The following is a 22,116-nucleotide window of genomic DNA, read 5'->3' as shown; positions in this document are numbered from 1 at the left end:
AAAGGGAGATATTCGCCGGGGGAAGGCAAATCCCCAGCCGCGAGGGGGGATGTGGCTGTCCTCGAGGCTCGATGTATTCTGCTGTGTTCCTCGAGTGTAGCAAGCTAGTTGCACAAGGCTGGAACAAATTCAAATTCAATCAGTTGGGCATATTCTGAGCTAGTATTTTGTACTGTAGTAGGGATAATAATAATTCTTTGTTTCCTTTCTCCAAGTAACTGGACCTCCCCGCGGACTCCAGATTCCCTCCATGGAAGTGGAGAGTGGGTGGCCTGGATGCCTTAGTTCCTGATTACCCGAATTCATGCCTGATTAATCCGGTGTCTGTTTCGGCTTGTTCGACTTAGTCATGTGATCCCCTTCCCCGCGATGGCTGACTCAGCTCGGTGATCATGCCCGCCCGCTGCCTAAAGAGAATCAGTTGAGCTTCCCTCCAAAGCTCCAACTTCTCAAAGCTCACGACTTCGATCACCGCCTTCTCCCCCGCCCTAATCACCATGTCGCCCGACCTCAACTCTCTCCCTCCGTCGCGCTCGTCCTCGACCTCATCTTCTCTACCATACCGGAACCCATCCGCCGTCTCCCCGGGCACAACGACTCCCTCCCCCGCCCCGGTCAACCCCAGCACAACACCCCGTCGGCCCTCGCGCGGGTCAAGCATCGGCCGCGTATCAGTCTCTGAGCGGCGTCGGTCAGCGGCTGGCATGCACCTGAACCTGAATGAGACTGGCAGTATGGCATCAGGCAATAACAATAATGATGCACCTTGGTCCGAGCATCGTAGCTCAATGGGCCAGGCCTTCCGCACGGCTAGTCCCACCAGTCACGGCGGGAGTCCGGTCTTTGCGACTGCGGACCCGCACCACCAGCGTGCCCCATCGTTGGGGGAATTACACCAGGAATTGGAGCAGGAACAAGAAGCACAAGTGGTGGGTCTCTCCGATCATTGATTCTTTCAGTCCGTTAAACTACAGAGTTGTTATCATTACGTGATGGATGGTATAGATGGGAATTATACAAAGCTAACTGAATCCTTGTTGAAACAAAATAGAACCGTCTACTGCAGATGATTCGCAGCCAGCAGGCCCAGCTACAACAGTACCAGCAGCAAAACCAACAGCACAACTCATCCGCCTCAGGCACAGCGGTCATTGACGATACTACCACCCCGGCATCAGAGCGGTCGACCACATTCTTCCCACCTATCCCTCCCCCCACGACAGGTCCCAGCAACCGTCTTTCCATCTCTTCTCTCTCCAACCGCCGATCATCCCGCCCGTCCAGCCAGGCTGCATCACCGAACCTGCGACCACGGGATGCATCACGGGGACCGGAGGGCACAGAGGCCTTCCCGAGTCTCCGGGAAAGCTCATCTCGACGGAGTAGCCGAGATGAGGGGGCATACTATCAAGCCGAAGCTGCCATGCTGAGTCGAGAGAATCAGATGCTGCGCCAACGCATTCGAGAACTTGGTAAGTAATTATGATCAAAACTTACAGTCTTGCAATATAACTTCTGAGGAGGCATTATTTTGTTTCTGTCCAGTCTTTGCTAACATTTTCCTTCCAACTTAGAACGACAAATCAGTGACATGACCATCTCAACCAGGCCGACTGCCCCTACAGCTCCCGACTCGGGCCCAGTATCAGGGCAAGAGGGGACCGAAGCGGCAGACCCGCAGACCATGCGATCGGCAGACAGCAAAGACTGAAATAACCTTTTCCTTTCTCGCTGAACCTTTGTTTTTACGGGTGGTAGGATAGTTCCACCCTTCTCATGATAATAATGATGCTTTATTCTTTGGGAGAAATGATAACATCTCCACTATGGCTTTCCGGAGATACGGGATACGGGCGTATCTAGATGGGAACTGGCTCTGCTAATGTTACCTAAATCTACGCAATAATGAACCATCTCAGCGGGCTGGACAGAAACTCATGGTCTGGTCCTCTGGGAAAACTGAGATTCAAGAGACTCTTCGTGTGAATTGTCTAGTGAACTGATTGAGGGCCCCTTCGCTAGAATCAAGAGGTTCTAGCGGGTTGCAAGACAATTTATTTGCTCTCACCGGTTTCCTGGATTCTCTGGCTATTCCCATCAAACGTGTGCCGGGCTTGACTATCCTGAGAGTTGTGACCCCAACCCATCCACCCAATCCCTTCAAGGTAGCGCTTGCTCCGAACCTCAACGCGGTCTGGTGATTTCTTTCGAATTGAGTGGGATTGATCCGAGAGCTAGAGCCTCGTTATTGTATTATAGCGTACAATGCAAGATGGATGATCTCCCTTCCATGCAACTCATCAAAGTAAATGTCTAAAATAGATGGATAATCAACGAATCCTCTTAAAATAACCAGTAACCAATGCCATACATCCTAGTACTCATCATCGAGAAACGAGAAAAAGAAACACAAAAGAATAGTCTTTAGACATAAAATGTATTCATGTTGTATCCACACAACTATACAAAGAGATGCACGTCCCAACAAACAGCCGGAGTACAAAAGATATCTTCATCTATAGCGGCGCTGAAAACCAGATATCAAAAACCGAGAACCGAACCAAAAAGAAATCAAGAGTGAAAAACCACAATGCACAATGCATGCAACTTTAGTTATAAGCGCATAGTCACAACTTTACAGCTTGGACTTCTCGGGTTGAGCGGCCAGGTCGGGGAGGAGGACGTCGCGGAGTTCTGTGGCGGCTTCGTTGAGGTAGTGGCTCATGCGGTTAGCGCCGAGGCGCTTGCAGACGATGTTGAAGTTCAGGCTAGAAGGAGAAGCACAGGGTTAGTATAAGCGTGCGGGGTCAGGGGGCTAGAAGGGGTAAAATGGTCATACCTGTTCTCGTTGATCATGTAGGCAATTCCGAATCCATCATCGATAACCTGGCTCCATCCGTATCCATTGAAGAACTCCGAGCTGAGCTGGGAAGAGGAAATGTACCAGGAACCGGAGTACGTGAAAGCGGGATCCTCATAGATAGCGGGAAGCTTCTCGCCAGGCTGGAGGAGCTTCTTCAGTCCGAACAGGTGGCGGTCCACACCGCGGCCGTCGCTAGCCTCGAGAGTGTACTTGGTGTGCTGGGCAAGCGCGGCGCGGAAGAGCTTGACGACCTCCTCGCGGGGCACACTAGGATCGCAGAAAGCGCGGGTGAAGGCGGTGCTCTCGTCGGAGACGGTACGGGTGGTCTCGGTACGGCCCTCCTGGAACTTACGGGTGGAGGCGGACTCGTAGGTGGGACGGTTCTTGCCGTACATCTTGTAGTAGGCGAGTTGGATGACCATCTGGACGTAGGCGTCGGGGCTGCACTTGAACTTCTTGATCAGACCCTTGCCGTAGCCCTGGTAGGACTGGACGACGAGCTCGTGAGAGCCGATCTGCTTGCGGTGGTACTGGGCGGCAATGTCGATAGCCTCGTTGACCTCGTCGTTCAGGGTGAACTTGATGGCCTTGGGGTCGGCCAGCTGCGAGCGGACAGACTTGGCAGAGAGATCAATCTTCTTGCCGAAGATCAGGGCGTTGACAAAGTCGTTGAGACGGTGGGTGGGAGTACCGTCCATCATGGAGTGCTCGCCCATGAAACCGGCAGTACCGTTGTCGTTGACAATGAACTGCAGAGGCTTGTCGAACCAGCGGTTGGTGCCATCACCGTGCCAGTACTGGTGAGCGCGCTCCTCCAGGGTGACAGGCTTAGCATCATCCAGGCAGACGACGAAGCCGGCAGACTCGATATCCTTCAGAGCCTGCTCGTTGGCCGGGTCGGCAGCAACCAGCTTCTCACGGGCAGCGGTCCAGTGATCACGGTCAGCCACAGTCAGCACACCGACCGGCGGGGCAGGCTGGGCAGTCTCGTAGATGCGCTGGAACTGGTGCTCGAGCTCGGACACGTTCAGGGCCTGGCCGTCGACAACAAGGGGTACCTTGAAGAACTGGTTCTTGCGGACAGCGATGATGTGCTGGTTCTCGGCCGCAGAGTACTTGCGGGGGAAATCCTCAGGAGCGGCGGGGATACGGCAGCAGTTGAACATGTACTCGTACGAGCTCATGGCCATGGGCTGACCGCGCATGTACTCGGGCTCGAGGGAGCCATCGTCGACCTGGCGCTTGAACTCCAGCGCAGCAGAGGTAATAGCAGCAGCACGCTTGGCCGGGTTACGGCGTTCCCGATCATCACGGTAGGAGTAGAAGTAGGAGACGTAGGGAATGACGGGGTCACGGTAACCCAGGTAGGCGGCCGAGTTCCACCACTCAGCGAGCCAGTTGTTGATCTTGGGGTTAGCAGCACGCTCCAGCAGACGCTTCTGCAGGGGCTCACCCTCACCGCCGGGGCGGATGAAGGTCTCAACGGCCTTCTTGGTGCGCTCGAACTCGGCCTCAGACACCAGTGGGTGGACGGACTTGAGGTAGCGCTTGCCGGTCTCCTCCAGGGACGGGACAGGGAGGCGGGGCAGGGAATCTTCGAAGCGGAGCATCTTGCCCTTGGAGAGATCCTCCTTGTATCCTAATCGGCATGTTAGTTGAGTCCGATTGAATCCGAAGCCTTGCGCAAGAGTTTGTCCGCTTTTGAGAACAAGAACGTGCTCATCCTGAGCTTTCCTCGTCGTGCACGCGCGGGGCATGTGATAACTCACCCTCAGGGACGGACGACGCCTTGCGAGCCATGGCAGGGGTCTATACAGGTGAAAAGAGTCAGTTCAATTGTTCACGATGCTTCCTGGCAAGCTCTTCCTGCTGTAACTTCTCTGCGAATTTTCTCGCAGAGCAGTTCTCTTTCAGTCGGAGGTGGCCGTCTTACCGAGCGGGCGAGCAGTTGTGTCGGAGGGAGCCGGGGCCTTGACAGGGTGGAGAGACGGCTTCGCGCAGAGGCAGCGAACATCCCTCTCAATGGTATAAGGAAGGAGGATACTTGGGGGGTATAAAGAGGAAGAGAAAGCAAGAAAAGACAAGTTGTCGGAGTTGGCCAGGAGAAAGTTCCTAATAAGAACTGATTTGGCCGGTTGAAATGCCTCGGCTGTACGGAGACACCGAAGCGGATAGCGAGGGCGGGGTATGGTATGGTTGTGTATGGTTAGGTACTGTCACGTTAGAGTGTGTCGGTCCCGTCCGGACTGAACAGAGTCTCCGAGGAAAACCAGCAATTACGGAAATACAATTACCCAACAGGAGTGGTTGGTCACAGCCGCTGAGCCTCGGTTGACTGTGGGAGAGTCTGGGGGAAATGAAAGTGGATAAACCCGAGTATATGGGGACAAGGGACAAAGGACAAGAAGCCAGGATCGGCTCACCGAAATACGGAGTGCCGAGAAATAGGAGTTCATATGAGGAGGATTCACTTTGCTCGGAAATAATGAAGCATAAAAAGAGCCCTAAGAATAATGTTACCTTGATTTCCTCGGTCGGTTAGACTTTAGGCAAAGCAGCGGCGGGCGGCACCCGATTTTGCGGGGAGAGCAACGAGTCTAACGTTAGGTTATGTACTAGTGGCGATCAACTAAAACACTCTCATGTCCCATACTACGAAAATCAATATCAACTGGACCGGGAAACCCCAAGGTGCTCTCCGCGGAGAGCTTCATCAATATTAAAGAAACTAAATACTAGAAATCAATCAATGAATGGCAATGAGAGGGGTTAGACGTATCTCTGTCCACCCTTCCCTAGATGTAAAGCCACAGAACAACATCCCTTCATCCGCTCCCGCTGACCCGAATGGCCAGAAAGCACGTGAAGAGCAACAACAAATCAAGAATCAAAAGCAAGCAAATAATCTCACATCCCATAATAATGAAGACTCGCTATTCGCAGGTATCAACGGCCCCAAGAAAATAAAGGAAAGTGCAAACCAAAACCACGTAAAATACTGATAAAGAAAAAAAAAAATAGAGGAAACGCCCCTAGTCCAATCCAGGACCAGATACCCTGTAGTACCCCGTAGAATATGGGGACTCCACGCACCGATTAAGGCTGCAAGTGGATCCGCACAAGATAACATCATTTCAAAAATGCGGAGAGGAGAGATCTTCGTAGAGAGACATTAAGAGACTGGTTGAACGGGCGTGGGGAGCTCCTTGCTCTCCAGGGAACGAGGAACCTGCACGCCGCTCTGACGAAGCTCGTCCATCCTCGCCATAGCGGGCCCCGTGCAGATGCGACCTGTCTGCATCAATGTGCGCAGACGCTTGCGTCGGGCTTCGCCGCTTCGCTCTTCCCCGCGCCCAACACCATCATCCACCCACTCTACCCGGTGGACCTTGAAGCTTACCCCGTCGTGACGACCAGTCCACTTGCGAGACTTGAGACCGAACATCACAGTTGATTCGTACTGGTCGACACGCGGGAGGATCAGAAGAGTAATGTGTAGGTCCTTGTCGGCAGGAGGTACTTGTGGGAGACGTGGCTTCCGGGGCTCATGCTCGCCCTTGGACGCATTCGCAGCACGATCCTCAGCCGTAGGCTGCGGGGCATGTTGGTAGGTATCCTTGATTTCCAAATCCAGCATGGACTCATCTACATCCTCACCCCAAGCGCCTCGGATGTATCCCGAGTGGATGGCAGCGGCAATGGGGTCGGAGTCGTCCGTATAGACGCCTGTGCCCCACAACGCTCGTCGCGCACAGATCTCTTCACGCCGAGCCGCATCAATGCGGAAACGGGGGACTCGAATGGTGAAGGTGCAATTCTCCCGCTGCTCAAACCGGGGAAGAGGTTGCGGGGTTGTCGTGTAGCCGAACTTGGAGCTTTCCGAGGAGGCTTTGGCACCCGGAACGCCGATGCGAGGGGTATACAGTGTGGATCCCAGGTGGTGTCGTGGCAAGTGTGCCACACTTGATAGGAGGGGTTCGAGATTCACAGTCGTACGAGGTTCCCGGATGGGAGATGCGGGCACGGTGGCTGTGGCTCGAGGTGCATGATGGTGGTGGTGGTGATGATGGTGATGGTGGCCGGCTGGGGCTTCGGCAGGAGTAGATGTTCGACCAAGTAGATTGGCAGGTGTAGGCCGATGCAAGGCACTCAGAGTAGCAGCTTCTTCGTCTGCCTTGTGGCGGTGATGGTGGTGGCTAGAAGAAAAGGTTAGCACATATTGATGAGTTGAAGCTATAGAAGGCGGGAACCCATACTGGTGATGGTGATGGTGCAGATGTCGAGACCGACGACCACGACTAGAGAGTCCAGCACCACTGTCATCCATTGGAACATCCTCCTCGCGTGACTTTCTTCCTCGCTTTTGGCCAGTCGCCGATGTTGGTCGAGGGACTCTAGCATCATCAGCATCCCCATTTACTGAGCGACCGGTGAGACTATCGCGCTTGAAGGGGCTCGAAATCAGCGGTGTTGACGGGCCACTTCCTGATGAGCCAGCGGTCACACCGCCAACACCACTGCCGATACCAGAGAACACCCGCCCCAGCTCGTTTTTGATTCCCGGTTCTCCAGACGGGCCGATAAAGGGAGCTTGTGCACCCTGGACCGCCTGAGGCAGAGGAGAAGCCCGGCCACCACGTTTGCCATCAACGCCCACTGCCAGCAGATTCCGGTGATGGAGAAGATCATCACTGCCTTTACGCCGCCCTTGGTCCTCGACTGCAGAAAGTGAGAGTGAGGGAGCTGTCGTAGAGGAGGCAGTCACTGGAGTCGAGCCAAGGCGTGAGGATTGTGGTTGAGACTTGCTGAGATAAGGCGATTCGCGCTGTGTAGGCGAAACTTGACCGTGGCCCGTTTGCAGAGACAGTGGAGGCTGCCGACCACCTCCAGGTTGAGACCCCAGAGACTTGGTATAACTCTGAATGGCACCGAATCCAAAGGCCGATCCCGCATCGGGGGCCGGGAACCGTTTTGACTCGGGGGATGACGGATGCGAGCGACCGTGTTCCCAGGTTGACGGGGCTGAATGCCGTTCAAGTGGTTCGCGTTCGCCGTACAAAGCTCCAAATCGTGTTGCCGCTCCAAGTGAGCCCTTTGAATCCACCCCGTGGAAAGCGCGCTCTCTTTCACGGTCCCTTTCACGATCCCTCTCGCGTTCTCGCTCCCGCTCTCTCTCCCGTTCCCGTTCTCTCAGGACAGTCTCTTCCGACCGGCGGTCCCCAAAGATGCTACCGAAGCGACCATGGGGATCTCGACCATGGGGGTCGAGAGCTGCAAATGATGAAGAACTAGCACGTTGTACAGGCTCGTATCGGTCGGGGACACCAGCGGAGGGACGGGACAGAGGACTATAACCGGGCGGGCGCGTTGAAGCATCAGCGTTAGGTGGCTGGCTACTAGGCCGAGCGATCGGTCCGCTGAAGCTCATGCGACGAGGCTCATTGTAGGGCGGTTCGGCAGAGGAGATCTGAGGTGACGGGTGTGTGGAATGCGGCTTCTCGGGGTATTGAGAGAGTGGTGTGCGTGACAGGCCGCCGAACTTAGCCTGCTCGACACCTCCTAGCAGACTCGACCCGCCACCAGATCCAGACCGGTATGGCCGTCCCATTGACGGCCTGGAAAAGGACTTCTCCGGCGTATGTGATCGACGAAATGCCGACTGGTCTAGAGGTGATGGTCGGGACGGGCCTGTGGGTGGTGACATAGCGGCAGAGGTGGACAAAGGCGCATTTCCGAAAATCGACGACCCCGGGGGCCGCGAGAAAAGTGATGACCCAGTATCTCGCGCCGGGCGTTCTGAATCTGATCCTAGCATGGCGGAGATGGACATGCTGCTGCCGGGGCGATGGGATGGGGCACTGGGCGCATCGCGGGAAAGTAGGGATGAGGCGGGCGCGTTGGTCGACTGCGATCGGGCGCCGTAGGAGTGTGGAGGAGACGGAGGAGGCATTTGACGACTACCAAAGGCTGGCGGTGCAGAATGTTCTTGAGGTCCTGTAGATAATCGAAAAAAGTCAGTGGATGCAAATGGGACAGGGGGACTATGCAAGCCTCGAAAAAAGATCATGAGCGACGATATCACAGAAATGATGGGGGGCGGCTAGATCCATGTAGCGCAGTTGCAGGTCGACCTGCATGGCGCGCGTCGCGGTCGCACTCACCGGAGTACACGGGACTGCCACTGCTGCCCTGGGACGCCCTGCGCCCAAAGCCAGGAGGCGGGTGGTTCATCTCGCGCAAAACCCTCGAACAGTGTTCAAGAAAAGGTCGAAGCGGATGATGAGCTGAATTCACCCAGGCCCAAGAAGAAGCAGCAGGACGGTGAACCCGTGACTCCGGAAGCTCGACCGCTAAGCCCAGAAGAGACTAGCGCAGCTAGTCCATATTGGGACTAGCGTTCCCGATGGATCTGCGCCACCGGGGAAAAAGCATCAAGGAAGAAGAAGAGGCTGGGGAGTGGGCAGAGGGGGGTAAATGGGTTGATAGGGGGATTGATAATGCAAGGGTGCCCAAGATCGCTAATAGAGCGCCAAAACCTGGGGATAACTTTGAATGTTGCGCCTCAACACAACACCTTGCCCAAAGTGGAGCGAGGAGCCGGACGGGGGAACGAGAACCACGGGACAAGTCCGACCCCAACTCTTTGTGAATCCGGGGGACACAACAAACAGACCTCAGAATAGCAGAGAGGACTTCTGCTATCCCCAGACGAAGAATGAAACTTGAATAGACTGGCTAGTAAAAATACGCACCTTCTCGGTATTGAGCTCCCTGCGGTTGAGAGTGATTTCTGCGATGCGCATGTGCGTGCTGCCGCGTTTCGAGGCTGGCATTCCGCCGATGCTGGTGCGCATGCTGTTGGTTCCGCGGCGGAGAAATCGCCGCCCCAGCATTCTCACCCCGGACCCCTTGCGACCCCCTTGATACACCCGGTGAGTATAGATCTGATGAGGGGGTCGTGTATTCGTAGCGACTGGCCGGTCGGGCCTTGTCGCTGTCGGCACGACGGCGAGGGTCATGGGCGGGTGAGAGACCGCTCGGCTGGCGAGCACGATCATCGCGCGGTTCTTGGGAGCCGCTTAGGGGTGACAGCCGGGGCGGATACGAGTTCTGATGAAGGCGACGGAAGAGATCCATCTTGGGGCGTGTGCCCTGGCGATGCGTGTCAAGGCGCGGAGATGGAGACAGCACCAGAGGGTGAAGGCGCGGGTGAAGGCGCGGCTAAGCAGACTTTGCACGGTCGTCACGGGAAGAAATAGAGACGCCGGGAGGGAAAAATAAGAAGCGCAGGGTGCTGAGGATGATGTCGAGGATCAGCGGTTGATCGCGCGATCCATGCCCGGTCGGAGATAGTGCGCCCGTGTGGTGAGGAGGTGCGGAGTACGGACAACGCAGCCGAGGGTGAGGGGCTGGATGAGAAGCTGATGATAATCAAGCACTGAGACACTGGATGGGGTTGGTATTGGGTGGGTGGTTGCAAACAGTCGATGGAGAAGAAGGATAGGAAGAGGAAGAATCGCAGGCCCAGACCGAAACAGAGTCAACAACAGAAGATGGTTCAGGAGGAGTCCGGAGAAAAAACGGTGAGCGGCTTAGCGCGGTGGTGGATGGGGCCAGGGCCAACTTAGCCAAGGACCAAGACGCATGTGGGGATCGGATGGGATGCCGCTCGTGCGATAAACAGACACATTGGAAATTAGACAGTCAGAAAAATAAAAGGATTCAAACGGACCCCGGTGGAGTCATTCAGATCAAGTCGTACATGACGGAGATCATTTGTGATCTATATTACGGACACTATTCTAATAATCTTTGAATTCCACTCTTATCTCCGTTGGGCGCGACCCCTGATGCCCTAAAACTAATCCGAATGTATGACCCTAACTAACCGACGTCAGGCAGCATGCACGGACTTGACTTACAGTTGTACTTTATGGTTATTTGCTTTTTCCTTCCACCTGCATATTCTGTGATGTACATTCTGTGACGCATCACTTTGCATTAGGCTCGTGATCGACCAGTCCCTGTCGGACCCCGACCATCCTCGAGTGTAGCTGTGTACCTACACCGTACAACCATGTCTCAAAGGGCCCCCAACTGACGTGGCACATAATCATAATCCCTTTGAAATAATACTCTAGGAAATGTCTACGCTCATAGGACATAGAAAAGGTGATTTGATATTGGCATTGATATTAACATTGACAGTGGGTATCATGAAAGTGAGAACAATTACAACCAATTAAATCAGGCGGAATTATACCACGCAGATCGGAGAGAGCTGATCATTGGCAAGGTCTTCCTCAAAGATAAACCCTTCCTCAGATGTCCAGAATACGTCTGAGTAGGGTGAGCTGAAGCAATCTGAATCAGGCACAGCCGTGCCCGTGACAACCACGGTGACAGGCCGCTGAACCACCCCGGCACCATCCCAATGGGAAAGATAGCCACGTTGTCGGAGGACGGCCAGTTGCGAAACTAAATCGGGCAAAACCTCAGGTAGCGAGGATCCAGCATCCAAGACGAGCATAAAAGTTCGCGAAGGATCATTACGGCTCAACCCGCCAGAAGCCACAGACAAAGAAACTTGGGAGCTACGTGAAGCACTATCCGACTCCAGTTTGGCAATGATCGAATCGAGGCGCAGCGGCAAAGAATTGGTAGCGCTGAGGCCCAAGTTGGATGGACCCATCTGCAGCTCATTGTCGCGCAGCCAAATATCCGTTCGAAGCCCGTCGCAGCCGGCAGCAACGGACTGCGCAAGGGCGTTGGAACGGGGATCTGAGTGAGGGTAGGTGCATCTCACGTGCCATTCGCGAGGGCTGATTCGAGATGTCACCGCTGGGCGCGGCAGGCCTTTACCGGTAGATGGGGAGTGGAGGAGATGGAGGCATTGGAATGCAGCTCTATCAGAGATTATGTTAGTTCCAATTCACAAAATCAGGCTTCACTTCTAAAGTCTCGATTGATCACTCACAAACATGACAGGAGAAGACATCCAGCGCGGAACAAGGTCTCCTTCCATCGGTACTGAAGAGAGGTAAACCATTCACTGAGAAACGTTCCCAGACCGGGGATGCACTCGGTTGGATGCGAGCGGAGCGGATGGTCATCCAACAACCAGGGGTCGTATTCGTAGCGGACCGTCGCTGGCTGGTTGTCCGATTCCTGCTTGGGAAAAGCCACAATTGTCTCAGGGACCCCCATTAGGTTGACAAGAAAAAAGTGGGCGGGCAGAGAGGACGGCCTGTAAAGGAATGTAAGGCGGAAGTATAGCGGTGAGTTGGCCCAGCAAGTAGAGAATCACGAGAGGGAAGAGAATACGAGAGGGGAGGAGGGCATATATAAGGAGTAAGCTTCCCTGTCCGTCAGTATAGAGAAGCTCATTTAACAATCCCAGCGGGTCCTATCGCGCAATTATGGGCAGTAGATGGTGAGGAGCACGCCATCGTAACTGATAGCATCGGGATGATCGACGTTTTGGGATCGGACTTGACTCGTGGTTGTTGGGCTTCCAGTTGGTGGTGACATCTTGAAGAAATCACAGATTTTATCCCCCAAGCATTCCCCACATGCACCTTGTCAAGCTTTTCGAGAAGAGGTTCTGCATACCTCGTATGCTTTCGTATCCTTCCGCTTCTCAGGGGGTGGAACTTGAAGAAGGTTGTGGATCCCGCACACAATCCATCAGCCAACTGACGTCTTGTGTGCCAAGCGTCCCGCCAAGCAATAGTTTATTAAGGGACCAGGGTCATGATGTGAGAGAGACGAGGAAATTAGATTGCTGGTGCAAATTTGTACTATTTTACTGTCTCTGGCTTATGGTCCTCTGTCCTTCGTACACTCGTTTAGACTATCCCAGTTCAGACTGGCCCTTTTTGGGTGGATTTTCTGAGTCCGACCAGGATCAAGACCCCCCCCCCAATGTATGTGAAATAAGTTGGATGCTCGCTAATCCTTTCTTTTTGAATAAATGGTCTGTATAAAGCAGTCCCTTAAGTAAGAATTGAAGTTCAACCTTAGCTATGAAACCGCATTATATCTTTGTTCACCTGCTGGATGCATGTACCCGTATGTATATTGGTAGACTATCTCACAGCTTGGCCAGCGATGACCCACCTTCAGGCGCGCTACTCAATATCTTATTTTCCTGCTTGTCAAGTCTCGACTGGCTCGTCTTGAATAGCCGGGGCAGGCCAGTCTCTTCGAATGCCACATCACCAACCACCATTTTCGCAATCCCTTCCGCAGCCAAAAAGATCTGCGGCATCCCGTGACCCGTAAATCCAGCCAGAATATATTCGTCTTGTTGTCCGGGAACAGCCCCAATATGCGGTAATCCATCCGACGAATATCCCATAACTGCCCATGTTAGACGGACCATGCCAGTCCGATTGAATACAAATGTGTGTTCGCATATGCAAGGGGTTATCATCATGCACTTACTTCCAGTCCACACCCGATCGGTGTACGCATTACTATCCTCCCACCCCACGAAAGTCCTCTGCATATACCCATCGAAATAACGCACAGCACCCTCTAAAACACGACTATCGTCACTGACATTGTACCAGTTGTTCAAGTCATGGATGAAAGCCGTCCGGGCACCCCCGACCACGATGCTCCGATCAGCACGCGGGATCAAATAATCATAGTCCCAACCATTCCACCGCAGTGTATAGGTACAAGTCAAGCGAGGGACTGTCGATGCGGGAGGAACAGCAATTCGACAACACGTCCCCCTGACGGGAATGATCTTGTTCTGGTATTGCGGGGCGAGAGCGGAGGTATAGGCATTAGTCGCAAGGATCACCTTCTGTGCCGTGATAGTGCCGCGCGGAGTCTCCACTTGCCAATGAGATGAAGACGCAGACTCATTGGTCGACTTCGTGATCTTAGACACTGGTGTATGAGTCTGCAGATTCACGCCTTGCGAGACTACTTTTTCCAGGAGATGCAGCACGAACTTGTAAGCCCAGATACTTGAGGCATCATACGTAACACAGCCAACTGCGCCTTTGACACCCGAGAACTAGTGAGCTGTTAGCTGAAGGCTATAGTTTGGGGGATTGGAACAAATATGCACAGATTCAGCGTCCTCAGCATTCACAAAGCGAGCTGGCTTAGTTGGTTCAAACCCATTCGAGACTAACCGTTCATATCCGCTCTTAAGCTTTTGAAAATGACCTGAACATAACTGCACATCGATCGCTTTTGTGACTGTATAATCGCAGTCAATCCTTTCCTTATCAACAAAGTCCTTGACGGCATGAACATGTCTCGCTTCAAATACGGCAACTTCTGCCGCAGCCTCGACGCCATACTCTGCTTCAAGGGTAGCGACAAAGTTATAGATATCAGGTTTCATATGACCTCCTGAGTACGAGTTAATCATTGTCGAGCTCAGATTTATTTCATTGAGAATGAATTCTCTTACCATTCCGAGCTGTCGCTCCAGAACATGCCTGTCGGGCCTCCAGAATAGTGATCGAAGGTGGCTTAGATCCAGGCTTGATTTGATCGAGGATATGATATGCGACAGATGAGCCTGCATAACCAGCACCCACGATGATGATATCACTTTCCTTCGGCAGAGCTTCTGTGGACCGATAATTGTCAAGTCGATGGGGCTCCGTGCGCCAGTAAGGGAGCATCCCATTAGGAGCAGGGAAATGATCTGATGGCATTTTGTCTCCGGGAGAAGAAAAGCACAAGTACGTAAATGGTTCTATCAAAGACTTCACTTGATATGGACCTTCATTTATTGGGGATTGCTGGTCGCTTGGAAGAAAGTATCGGAGCTAACTTATTATCAGCTGGGGTATGTTCCCCTCACCGGGTACAACCCTCGAGTTGCCGGTGGGATCTGTTAACCGGCGGATCATGCAGCGAGATCCCGTGCGTGCGATAAGCATCTATCCGAAACGTGGAAGATCGAAGATTGAACTGCTTGCATAGGGCGAAATGCTAGTCATTCTCCATTTATAAACTGGAAGATTCATTTTAGAGTCTCCTGCAAAGATAAAGGTTGTGTGAAATTCCAATACGTTCGAGGCGGTCATCAATAGCTTATTGATCGATGAACTGAACTGTGTGATTCGAAAACAATTATATCTTAGGATACAGACTATAGGTTTATACTTGGAGTGCATGATACAGTTCAGATTATTTCATCCTTCATTTGTATACTATCACGAGGCAGCCTGAGCAGCAATAATCTTCTCAGCCATGCCTGGTAGAGTATCATCAACGACGTCCATGTGCCCAAACAGGTTGTGTAATGGCTCATTCTCTAACACAGTACAGTAAGCTCCCTTGAATCTATCGAAGAGAAAAATGATTAGCGACCGTCTCATATAGCAAAATCCATCAAAAAGCCCCTTACCCAGCAGTCCGAGCGGCAGAGACATCCCACATGTGAGCTGCAGCAAACCAAGGAGTCTTCCCATCGTTCTCTGCCTTCAGTCTCTCAAGCAATGGCTTATAGGCAGCGAGATCAGGCTTGCCTACCCCAGCGTCATCGCAGGATAGCAAATTCTCCGCCGGCAAATCAATGCCTGCCTTTGCAAAATACCCGCCTACACGCTTTAAATCAGCGGCTGTGAAAGCCCAGACGGTAAAACCAGCATCGCGCAGCTTCTGGACACACCCGGCTGCCCCGGGACGCATAGTGAGCTTCTGGTATTCTTTCATGATCCACGCCAGGTCCTCCGGGGAGGCAAATGCCCGAGGCTTCTGGATTCCGCCCATCCAGAGAATGCGATAGAAAAGCGATTCAAAGACCTCGCCGTATGGTGCATATCGACCGGCAATACTGAGATTGGTATATTCGCGCTCGGAAGTTTCCATCCAGGACTGGCCAAGTAGCCATGGCTTGATACCCTCTGCACGTAGACGGTCTCCCAGTCGGCGGTCGATTGCATCGTAAAGATGGTCGTAGCATACGAGGGTACCCACGATGTCAAAGACAACGTTCTTGGATGAAGCCATGATTATTGTGAATTTTCCTACGGATGCACTTATCAGCGAAATGGCCTTTCTGGCAATTTTAAGTACAGGTCAAGTCGTAGGATCATACCAGTGAGTTACAACTCTTAAGGGTTGATCTTCAAAATGGAGAGATAGGACGCATGAAAATAGTGGAGAGAACTTATCAACCCCGCTCTTTCGCATCCTTCCCAGTGGCTATTCGGTCTTCCCGCTGGGTATGGAATGAGAGCTAAAGATACCAAGATAGAGATATGATGTTGAGTTTGAGGTATATATTTTAAGATGCTTGGACGGATCTTCTCGCAGCTATGAGTGTACTCAAGAATAGTTTGGCCCTTGTTTCAAATTATCAATGGGAACGACATACGTTGATAAAATCGAAATCAGAGGCAGTGAGAATGCCGGTGTGGATATTGAAAGAACTGCCACTACGGTAACGGATCAGCATGGTGACTACAAGGAGATACCCTCTGAGTCACTCACGGCTGGCTACCACCGATCCCTCACCAGACGCAAAGTCATGATGATGACGTTTGGCGCTGGCATTGGCACAGGCCAAGCCTTGCACTATGGTATGCTCTATTGCCTTCCAGGGGATTTGAATAAGATGAGCTAACCTGTAATCAGCTGGTCCTGCTGGAACCGCTGAGGCATATACACTCACCGCGTAAGAAGATCAGAGTTCGAGCTTCCAGACATGCAATTGACAATTTCCATTTAGTATTATTTTTTATACCCAGTATTCTTTGATCGGCGAGATGACAACATAAAAACCTGTCCATGGCGGCTGTATTCGACAATGTATTGAGTATATTGACCCAGCGTGGGGATTTGCAATCGGAATGAACTTTTGGTTTGCCGTTAGTACCTCCCCATCTGTTTCAAATTCAGAGTTGCTGATACTTGTGAAGTGGGTGATGATTATCCCGGCAGAAATCACAGCAGCTAATTCTATGCTTCAATTTTGGCCAGAAACCAACGTCATTCCTCTCGCTGCATATATCACGATATTTATTATCATCATTGGCCTTGGTAATACATTCCATGTCAGGATCTACGGGTACATCGAGTACTACATGTCGTTCATCAAATGCCTGGCTGTGATATTACTGATATTCTTCATGTTTATTATCACATCGGGGGGCATCACCGCTACCAACGGGCCAATTGAGTTCACTTACTGGACGAACCCTGGTGCCTTCAAAAATGGAATCAAGGGAATTGCCAAGGCTTTTGTACAAGCTGCCTTCAGCTTTGGAGGCGGTATGATACTGTCCCCAAGAATTTGTTGAAGCCATAACTCACAAGACTCCATAGGTGAGCATATTGCAGTAATTGCTGGAGAAGTCGCAGACCCACGCCAAACTATCAAAAAGACAGTACGACCCGTCTTCTGGCGCATGTTTACTTTCTTTGTTGTGAACATCTGGCTTGTGGGACTGTGTGTCCCAAGTGATGACAGCGATCTCCCAAGTGCAAGTGGAACATTAGGCAGTCCGTTCGTGATTGCCATAAAGCGTGCAGGTGTCTATAAACTGGCGCACGTTATCAAAGGCTTCATTTTTCTCAGTGTGATCTCTTGTGGTATAACAAGTGTATATGTGGCATCCAGCAGTTTGACAGCCCTCGCCGACACGAAAATCATTCATCCATTCTTTGGGAGGAAAGATAGCCAAGGTCGGCCGTATGTTTCTATCATCATCAGTTTGGGATTGGGTGGTGGTCTCTGCTATCTCAACGTCAACAGTGTTGGCGTTATTGTTTATGGCTGGTTCTCATCTCTGGTAAAAATATCATCTCTTCGAGTTGTAAATAGCTAACGATTACTACTAGGTTGCTATTGCGACTCTATTTGAATGGTCATCATGCTACATTTCCCTCCTGAGGTTCCGAGAAGGGTTGGAAGCACAAGGAAAGGATCTGCGCACTCTTCCATTCAGAGGCTTTCTCACTTCATGGGCTCAATACCTCTCCCTGATCATCGTTGTCTTGATTTTTGGCTGTGAGTTTTACCTACCCTGTTGGCCATTCGGTGGGAGAGGCTCTGTGAAAATCTTCTCGGGCTACCTTGCCGCGCCGCTGTTTTACTTTGACTACTTCGCGTATAAGGTATGTTGAATTCGGAATTCTTTGGAATGAAACCAGGCTTACACAAAATCAGTTATATTACAACTAGAATATAGGGACCTGTGAAATTGAGGCCGAAAATGACAACCTCTGGCGCCAGAAACGGCCGCCTTTCCACCCGTAACCTTGGACGGTGAGCCGCTGCTTGACTGCCCGCTCTATTATACTGTCCCCTATATACACCGCCGTACTGCGGGGCTTGCTGTATGAGATTCATTCCTCTCGGGTTGTACCCCTTTGACAAATACTCCATCCTAATTTCAATGGATTTTTCACAACTTCCGGATATCGCCAGCCTGCTTGTCCGGCCAAATAACCCTCCACGAGATGATCTCGAAGGAATGGACTACACACGATGTGCAGCTCTACACAACTACCTGATCCAATATGCCTGGCTCGCTGAAGGTCGCCCACTGGAAACTCTGGATGCCAACAGCAACTTTTTCACGGGCTCCGGTGATAGAGATGAAGCCGAGGCTTGTCGTCCACGGCTTCATCCATCACTGGCGGCATTCCTTGACACCGCTATCATGCCCCCTTTTCCTTTTGATAATTCTCACGAATACATCCCGTTCTCAGTTTTTGCATGGGGTATCGATGGGCCATCTAGGCTTTTTGAGGAAGATACAGCTGATCTTCAAGATCAGCCCGTTGACAGCCTGGTGCGCTTGTACGCTGTCGAAGGGGGCTTATCCGCTGTGGACAGTGATGGCGGTATTATCTACCACCAAGGCCTCCACCGAGTCGCGAGCTTCATGCATCTTGATGAATATGACATTGGGTTTCCAGTGGAGGGTAGTAAAAACGTTTGGAACCCGCTCGAGACGCTACTCACCAACTGGATCGACCTTATTCATATTGGGAAAGTTGTGGCCTCGCCTCATAAAGAGCCAGCCCTGTTCGGCTGCGAGAAGGTCGGGCCCTGGGAGTGGCGACCTTATAGCGACGCCCAGGTTACTACGTGTGTCGCCGAGTGGGATCGGCTGTATCAGGCCATTGAGGCGCGCATCTCGCAGCCGTCAAACCCACCACTGACCGGGACTGATGCGGATAATTCAGAGCCGCTGGTTGCATCAAGCGTCCTGGACGCTGCTTCGGTGCCTAATCCTTCCTTTGCGCGTTCGTTTCTGACGCGCGCGAGGCGGCCTCAGTTCCGCTACATCGCTCCGGGCCTTCTTCTGCCCCCGGCTGACTCGGCTGGATTTGCGGCAGCGCAGCCATTTAGCGTCTTACCCCGCTCCGAGTACACTGCACCGCCAGTGTGTCTTTTCCCGGCTGATACAGGAGACCAGCGTCCTATCCAGCTTACGAGAACAAGATCTCCATTTCTACAGTCGGACTTTTATTCAACGTCCACCGAAAAGTGTACCCCATCTTGCGTCTCTGCAGGCCTGTATACTGAGGCAGTGGAGAGAAACGGCCTTGATGTGGCGGAGGAGGGATTCCGGCTGTTGCTTCCGTTCACGTTCAATGATGATTGGAACAAGAGCGTGGGCGCACGAAAAAGCGATGGGTCCCTTGTTGATAGGGGACGCTTTTCAGAGCTCTTTCAGCATGGATATAAGCCTTTTGGTGGTGATTACTACCGCTCCCAGCGCCTGGAGCGTTTGTTGGGTTGTTGGCGTAAGCTGGTTGAAAGAGGTGTCTGGTCTGTTGGGGCGGATGGGGTAGAAGGTACTATTGATACTTTCAAAGATGCTGAGTCCGACCGTTGGGAGGATTATTATATTCCACCCACATGGTAGATATTCCAGTGCCAATCTGCATTCCATCCGGAGAGGATTTCTGGGCTCCAGTTTGCGGAAATGGAGTACCAGGGCCGAGGAGGGGTACGCAATTCCATAAGAAATCAGTCATGAAGATGGCCATTTTCCTACCCAATTGTGATTTATTTACAAATTTAGTCTCGACCTTTCCATTTTCTTCATATGTCTCCAACCCAGCCAAGAGCCTGTCATACTATCAAATGACATAATTCTAACCCCATGGCTTCCAAAGTTTCGTTCATCATTGACATGTTCGATGCTGTCAAAGACCGTACACATACGGCGCCAGTGTCACCACAGTTCCCGATGCCGTCTGCACGCCAATCGTACTGGCAGGGAACGTGGGTATATACATAAGTGCAAGTTCGACTAGCTGGGGCTTTTCTATTTTCTGTTCAATAAAGAGTAGTAGATGCCAAAATTTTGTATTTAGCTCAGCATGATTTAGTTCGGCTTCGGTGGCCGAGTCTCACCCTCATTCAATCATTATTGGATCAACTTCCCCACATTCGTATCCACTCGGCGCCGTGAGTCAAACGCCGAGGCTTCCTCCATCAAAAAGATGCGCCGTGTCATAAATCAGACTTTAAAGTCGCCAACTTTGTCACCATGGAAGACCGTTCGTTTGAGCCTATGCTCGTCGCTGGCAATTGCCAGGTCAACCTCTGGGAACGATTGTATGTAAACGTCCCACCTAATGTCCTCCCAAATCACAAGAGGCAGTGCTAAATGTTAATTGATCGCTAGACAACCATTCCTAGTTTTAGCGTCTTCAACTGCCTTGGTGTTCACAGGATGTGGCATCAATTTCACCTTCGGTGTCTACCAAGAGCTCTATGATTCCATGTCTAGAATTCCGAACACTCCCTTCACTGGGGCATCACCAGCTCAGATAGACCTCATCGGAACACTCTCCATTGCTTTGATGACTATTGGCGCTCCATTTACAACTGCCTGGACAAAACAGTACTCCCCACGAGCCGTTATATGGAGTGGCGGTATCATTTACGCCGCTGCACTGGTTCTTGCCAGCTTTAGCCAGGCTCTCTGGCAATTTATCCTCACCCAGGGCCTTCTCTTGGGAATTGGGACTTGCATGGCTTACATGCCTTCGGTAACAGTGGCGCCCACATGGTTTTCCCGTCATCGGGGTCTCGCAATGGGCGTCATTCTTTCGGGGACTGGGATTGGAGGCGTCGTCTGGCCCCTAGCTTTCCGATCGCTTATTGAGCGTGTCGGGTTTCGCAACACCCTCCGTATTACAGCGGGTATATCATTCGTTTTGATCATGACCGCTGGATTCTTTATGAAGTGGCCAGCCAGCCAATTATCTCGCATCCAGACCGAAAACACTGCTAATTCCCGCCGATTGAATTTCCTAAGAATCCCACTGATTGACTGGCGTGTGGTGCGAACTCGCAAGTTCGCAGCCCATGCGTTGGGCGCAGCACTTCAATCTGCTGCGTATTATACCCCGGTGTTCTTCTTTGCTTCGTTTGCGCGTACCTTGGGTTACTCGCAGGCGACTTCGGCGAATTTCATCGCCATATCAAACGCGGCTAATGCCTTGGGCAAAATCGTTATTGGCTATGCTGCCGATCGAATGGGAAGACTAAATACTCTCTTCCTGTCCACATTGGTCTCTGCAATTGCCGTCCTGGCCCTGTGGCTACCGTCCGCACTTTCGACCACTGCAGCCAGTGGAAGCATGCTGTTCATTGTATTCACAATCTTTTATGGAATATTCGCCTCGGCTTACGTATCCTTGTTTCCAACGAGTTTGGTCGAACTCTTCGGTATCCAGAACTTTGTTAGTGTCAATGGTGCACTGTATATGGTTCGAGGTCTTGCGACACTGCTCGGCACGCCGGTGGCTGGTTTACTGATCAGAAGCAACCAGCAACAAAAGGCAAGTCCGAGAAGCTACGAGAATACCAGTATCATGGTTGGAGTTCTTCTGGCTGCTGCCACTTTCGCGGTCCTATGGGTGCGAATCGAGGCGACTGTAACGCTAGAGGGAGGGCAGGGGCATCGAAGGAAGTGGGTGATGTAGAAAGATATTGAATGTCGTGCAACCATCTCCACTCTTGTTTGAAGCTAAAATTGGAAATCTCCGCTGCTTCTTTTGTATTCCATGTTGGAGATAGGCTACAGTGCACACTGGAAGGTTGACGAGAGTGTAAGGAGGATGAAATTGCTAAGGGCGAAGAGGTCTAGATAGCTACGAGTGGGGCCGCTCCGCCCGCTTGGCGGCCACGTGACCCACAATCTATTTCTAACATTCCAGTCCATCATTATCCATGTCTTTATCCGTATACGGAATGACTAAAAAGGATGAGAAAAAAAGATTAACTGAATATGGCGGCTCTC

The 22,116-nt window shown here is 51.9% G+C and overlaps 10 protein-coding genes across 10 annotated transcripts; 4 read left to right on the top strand and 6 right to left on the bottom strand.

Moving 5' to 3' along the window:
- Positions 1–497: 497 nt before the first annotated feature.
- On the top strand, positions 498–1,711 carry N7473_001486 (uncharacterized protein; the record flags this gene model as incomplete). The annotated part of the gene is made up of 3 exons (XM_057147426.1): positions 498–929; positions 1,052–1,472; positions 1,575–1,711. 3 exons carry the CDS (start codon positions 498–500, stop codon positions 1,709–1,711), a joined length of 990 nt encoding a protein of 329 aa, XP_057015312.1.
- Positions 1,712–2,635: 924 nt separating this feature from the next.
- Positions 2,636–4,877, bottom strand: N7473_001485 (carnitine O-acetyltransferase CAT2; the record flags this gene model as incomplete). The annotated part of the gene is made up of 4 exons (XM_057147425.1): positions 2,636–2,768; positions 2,840–4,502; positions 4,633–4,672; positions 4,797–4,877. 4 exons carry the CDS (start codon positions 4,875–4,877, stop codon positions 2,636–2,638), a joined length of 1,917 nt encoding a protein of 638 aa, XP_057015311.1.
- A 1,158-nt stretch (positions 4,878–6,035) lies between these two features.
- N7473_001484 (uncharacterized protein) lies at positions 6,036–9,094 on the bottom strand (the record flags this gene model as incomplete). The annotated part of the gene is made up of 3 exons (XM_057147424.1): positions 6,036–7,059; positions 7,120–8,857; positions 9,025–9,094. The coding sequence occupies 3 exons, from the start codon at positions 9,092–9,094 to the stop codon at positions 6,036–6,038; spliced, it is 2,832 nt and encodes a 943-aa protein (XP_057015310.1).
- Positions 9,095–9,598: 504 nt separating this feature from the next.
- N7473_001483 (uncharacterized protein) lies at positions 9,599–10,000 on the bottom strand (the record flags this gene model as incomplete). Its single annotated transcript, XM_057147423.1, has 1 exon — positions 9,599–10,000. One exon carries the CDS (start codon positions 9,998–10,000, stop codon positions 9,599–9,601), a length of 402 nt encoding a protein of 133 aa, XP_057015309.1.
- Positions 10,001–11,120: 1,120 nt separating this feature from the next.
- On the bottom strand, positions 11,121–12,070 carry N7473_001482 (uncharacterized protein; the record flags this gene model as incomplete). Its single annotated transcript, XM_057147422.1, has 2 exons — positions 11,121–11,769; positions 11,841–12,070. The coding sequence occupies 2 exons, from the start codon at positions 12,068–12,070 to the stop codon at positions 11,121–11,123; spliced, it is 879 nt and encodes a 292-aa protein (XP_057015308.1).
- An 886-nt stretch (positions 12,071–12,956) lies between these two features.
- Positions 12,957–14,550, bottom strand: N7473_001481 (NAD(P)/FAD-dependent oxidoreductase; the record flags this gene model as incomplete). Its single annotated transcript, XM_057147421.1, has 4 exons — positions 12,957–13,225; positions 13,310–13,895; positions 13,950–14,239; positions 14,301–14,550. 4 exons carry the CDS (start codon positions 14,548–14,550, stop codon positions 12,957–12,959), a joined length of 1,395 nt encoding a protein of 464 aa, XP_057015307.1.
- Positions 14,551–15,054: 504 nt separating this feature from the next.
- On the bottom strand, positions 15,055–15,853 carry N7473_001480 (uncharacterized protein; the record flags this gene model as incomplete). The annotated part of the gene is made up of 2 exons (XM_057147420.1): positions 15,055–15,184; positions 15,249–15,853. 2 exons carry the CDS (start codon positions 15,851–15,853, stop codon positions 15,055–15,057), a joined length of 735 nt encoding a protein of 244 aa, XP_057015306.1.
- A 352-nt stretch (positions 15,854–16,205) lies between these two features.
- On the top strand, positions 16,206–17,971 carry N7473_001479 (uncharacterized protein; the record flags this gene model as incomplete). The annotated part of the gene is made up of 5 exons (XM_057147419.1): positions 16,206–16,425; positions 16,481–16,520; positions 16,719–17,116; positions 17,171–17,637; positions 17,687–17,971. The coding sequence occupies 5 exons, from the start codon at positions 16,206–16,208 to the stop codon at positions 17,969–17,971; spliced, it is 1,410 nt and encodes a 469-aa protein (XP_057015305.1).
- A 272-nt stretch (positions 17,972–18,243) lies between these two features.
- Positions 18,244–19,725, top strand: N7473_001478 (uncharacterized protein; the record flags this gene model as incomplete). The annotated part of the gene is made up of 1 exon (XM_057147418.1): positions 18,244–19,725. The coding sequence occupies one exon, from the start codon at positions 18,244–18,246 to the stop codon at positions 19,723–19,725; it is 1,482 nt and encodes a 493-aa protein (XP_057015304.1).
- Positions 19,726–20,355: 630 nt separating this feature from the next.
- N7473_001477 (putative MFS monocarboxylate transporter) lies at positions 20,356–21,799 on the top strand (the record flags this gene model as incomplete). The annotated part of the gene is made up of 2 exons (XM_057147417.1): positions 20,356–20,423; positions 20,494–21,799. The coding sequence occupies 2 exons, from the start codon at positions 20,356–20,358 to the stop codon at positions 21,797–21,799; spliced, it is 1,374 nt and encodes a 457-aa protein (XP_057015303.1).
- Positions 21,800–22,116: the final 317 nt, after the last annotated feature.

The sequence above is a fragment of the Penicillium subrubescens genome, assembly GCF_028828155.1.
Source record: "Penicillium subrubescens strain IBT 31985 chromosome Unknown utg000001l_segment0_segment0, whole genome shotgun sequence".
Classification (NCBI taxonomy): Eukaryota; Fungi; Ascomycota; class Eurotiomycetes; order Eurotiales; family Aspergillaceae; genus Penicillium; species Penicillium subrubescens.
The sequence above is the reverse complement of the archived record's forward strand: the minus strand, read 5'-3'. Positions and strand labels throughout refer to the sequence as shown.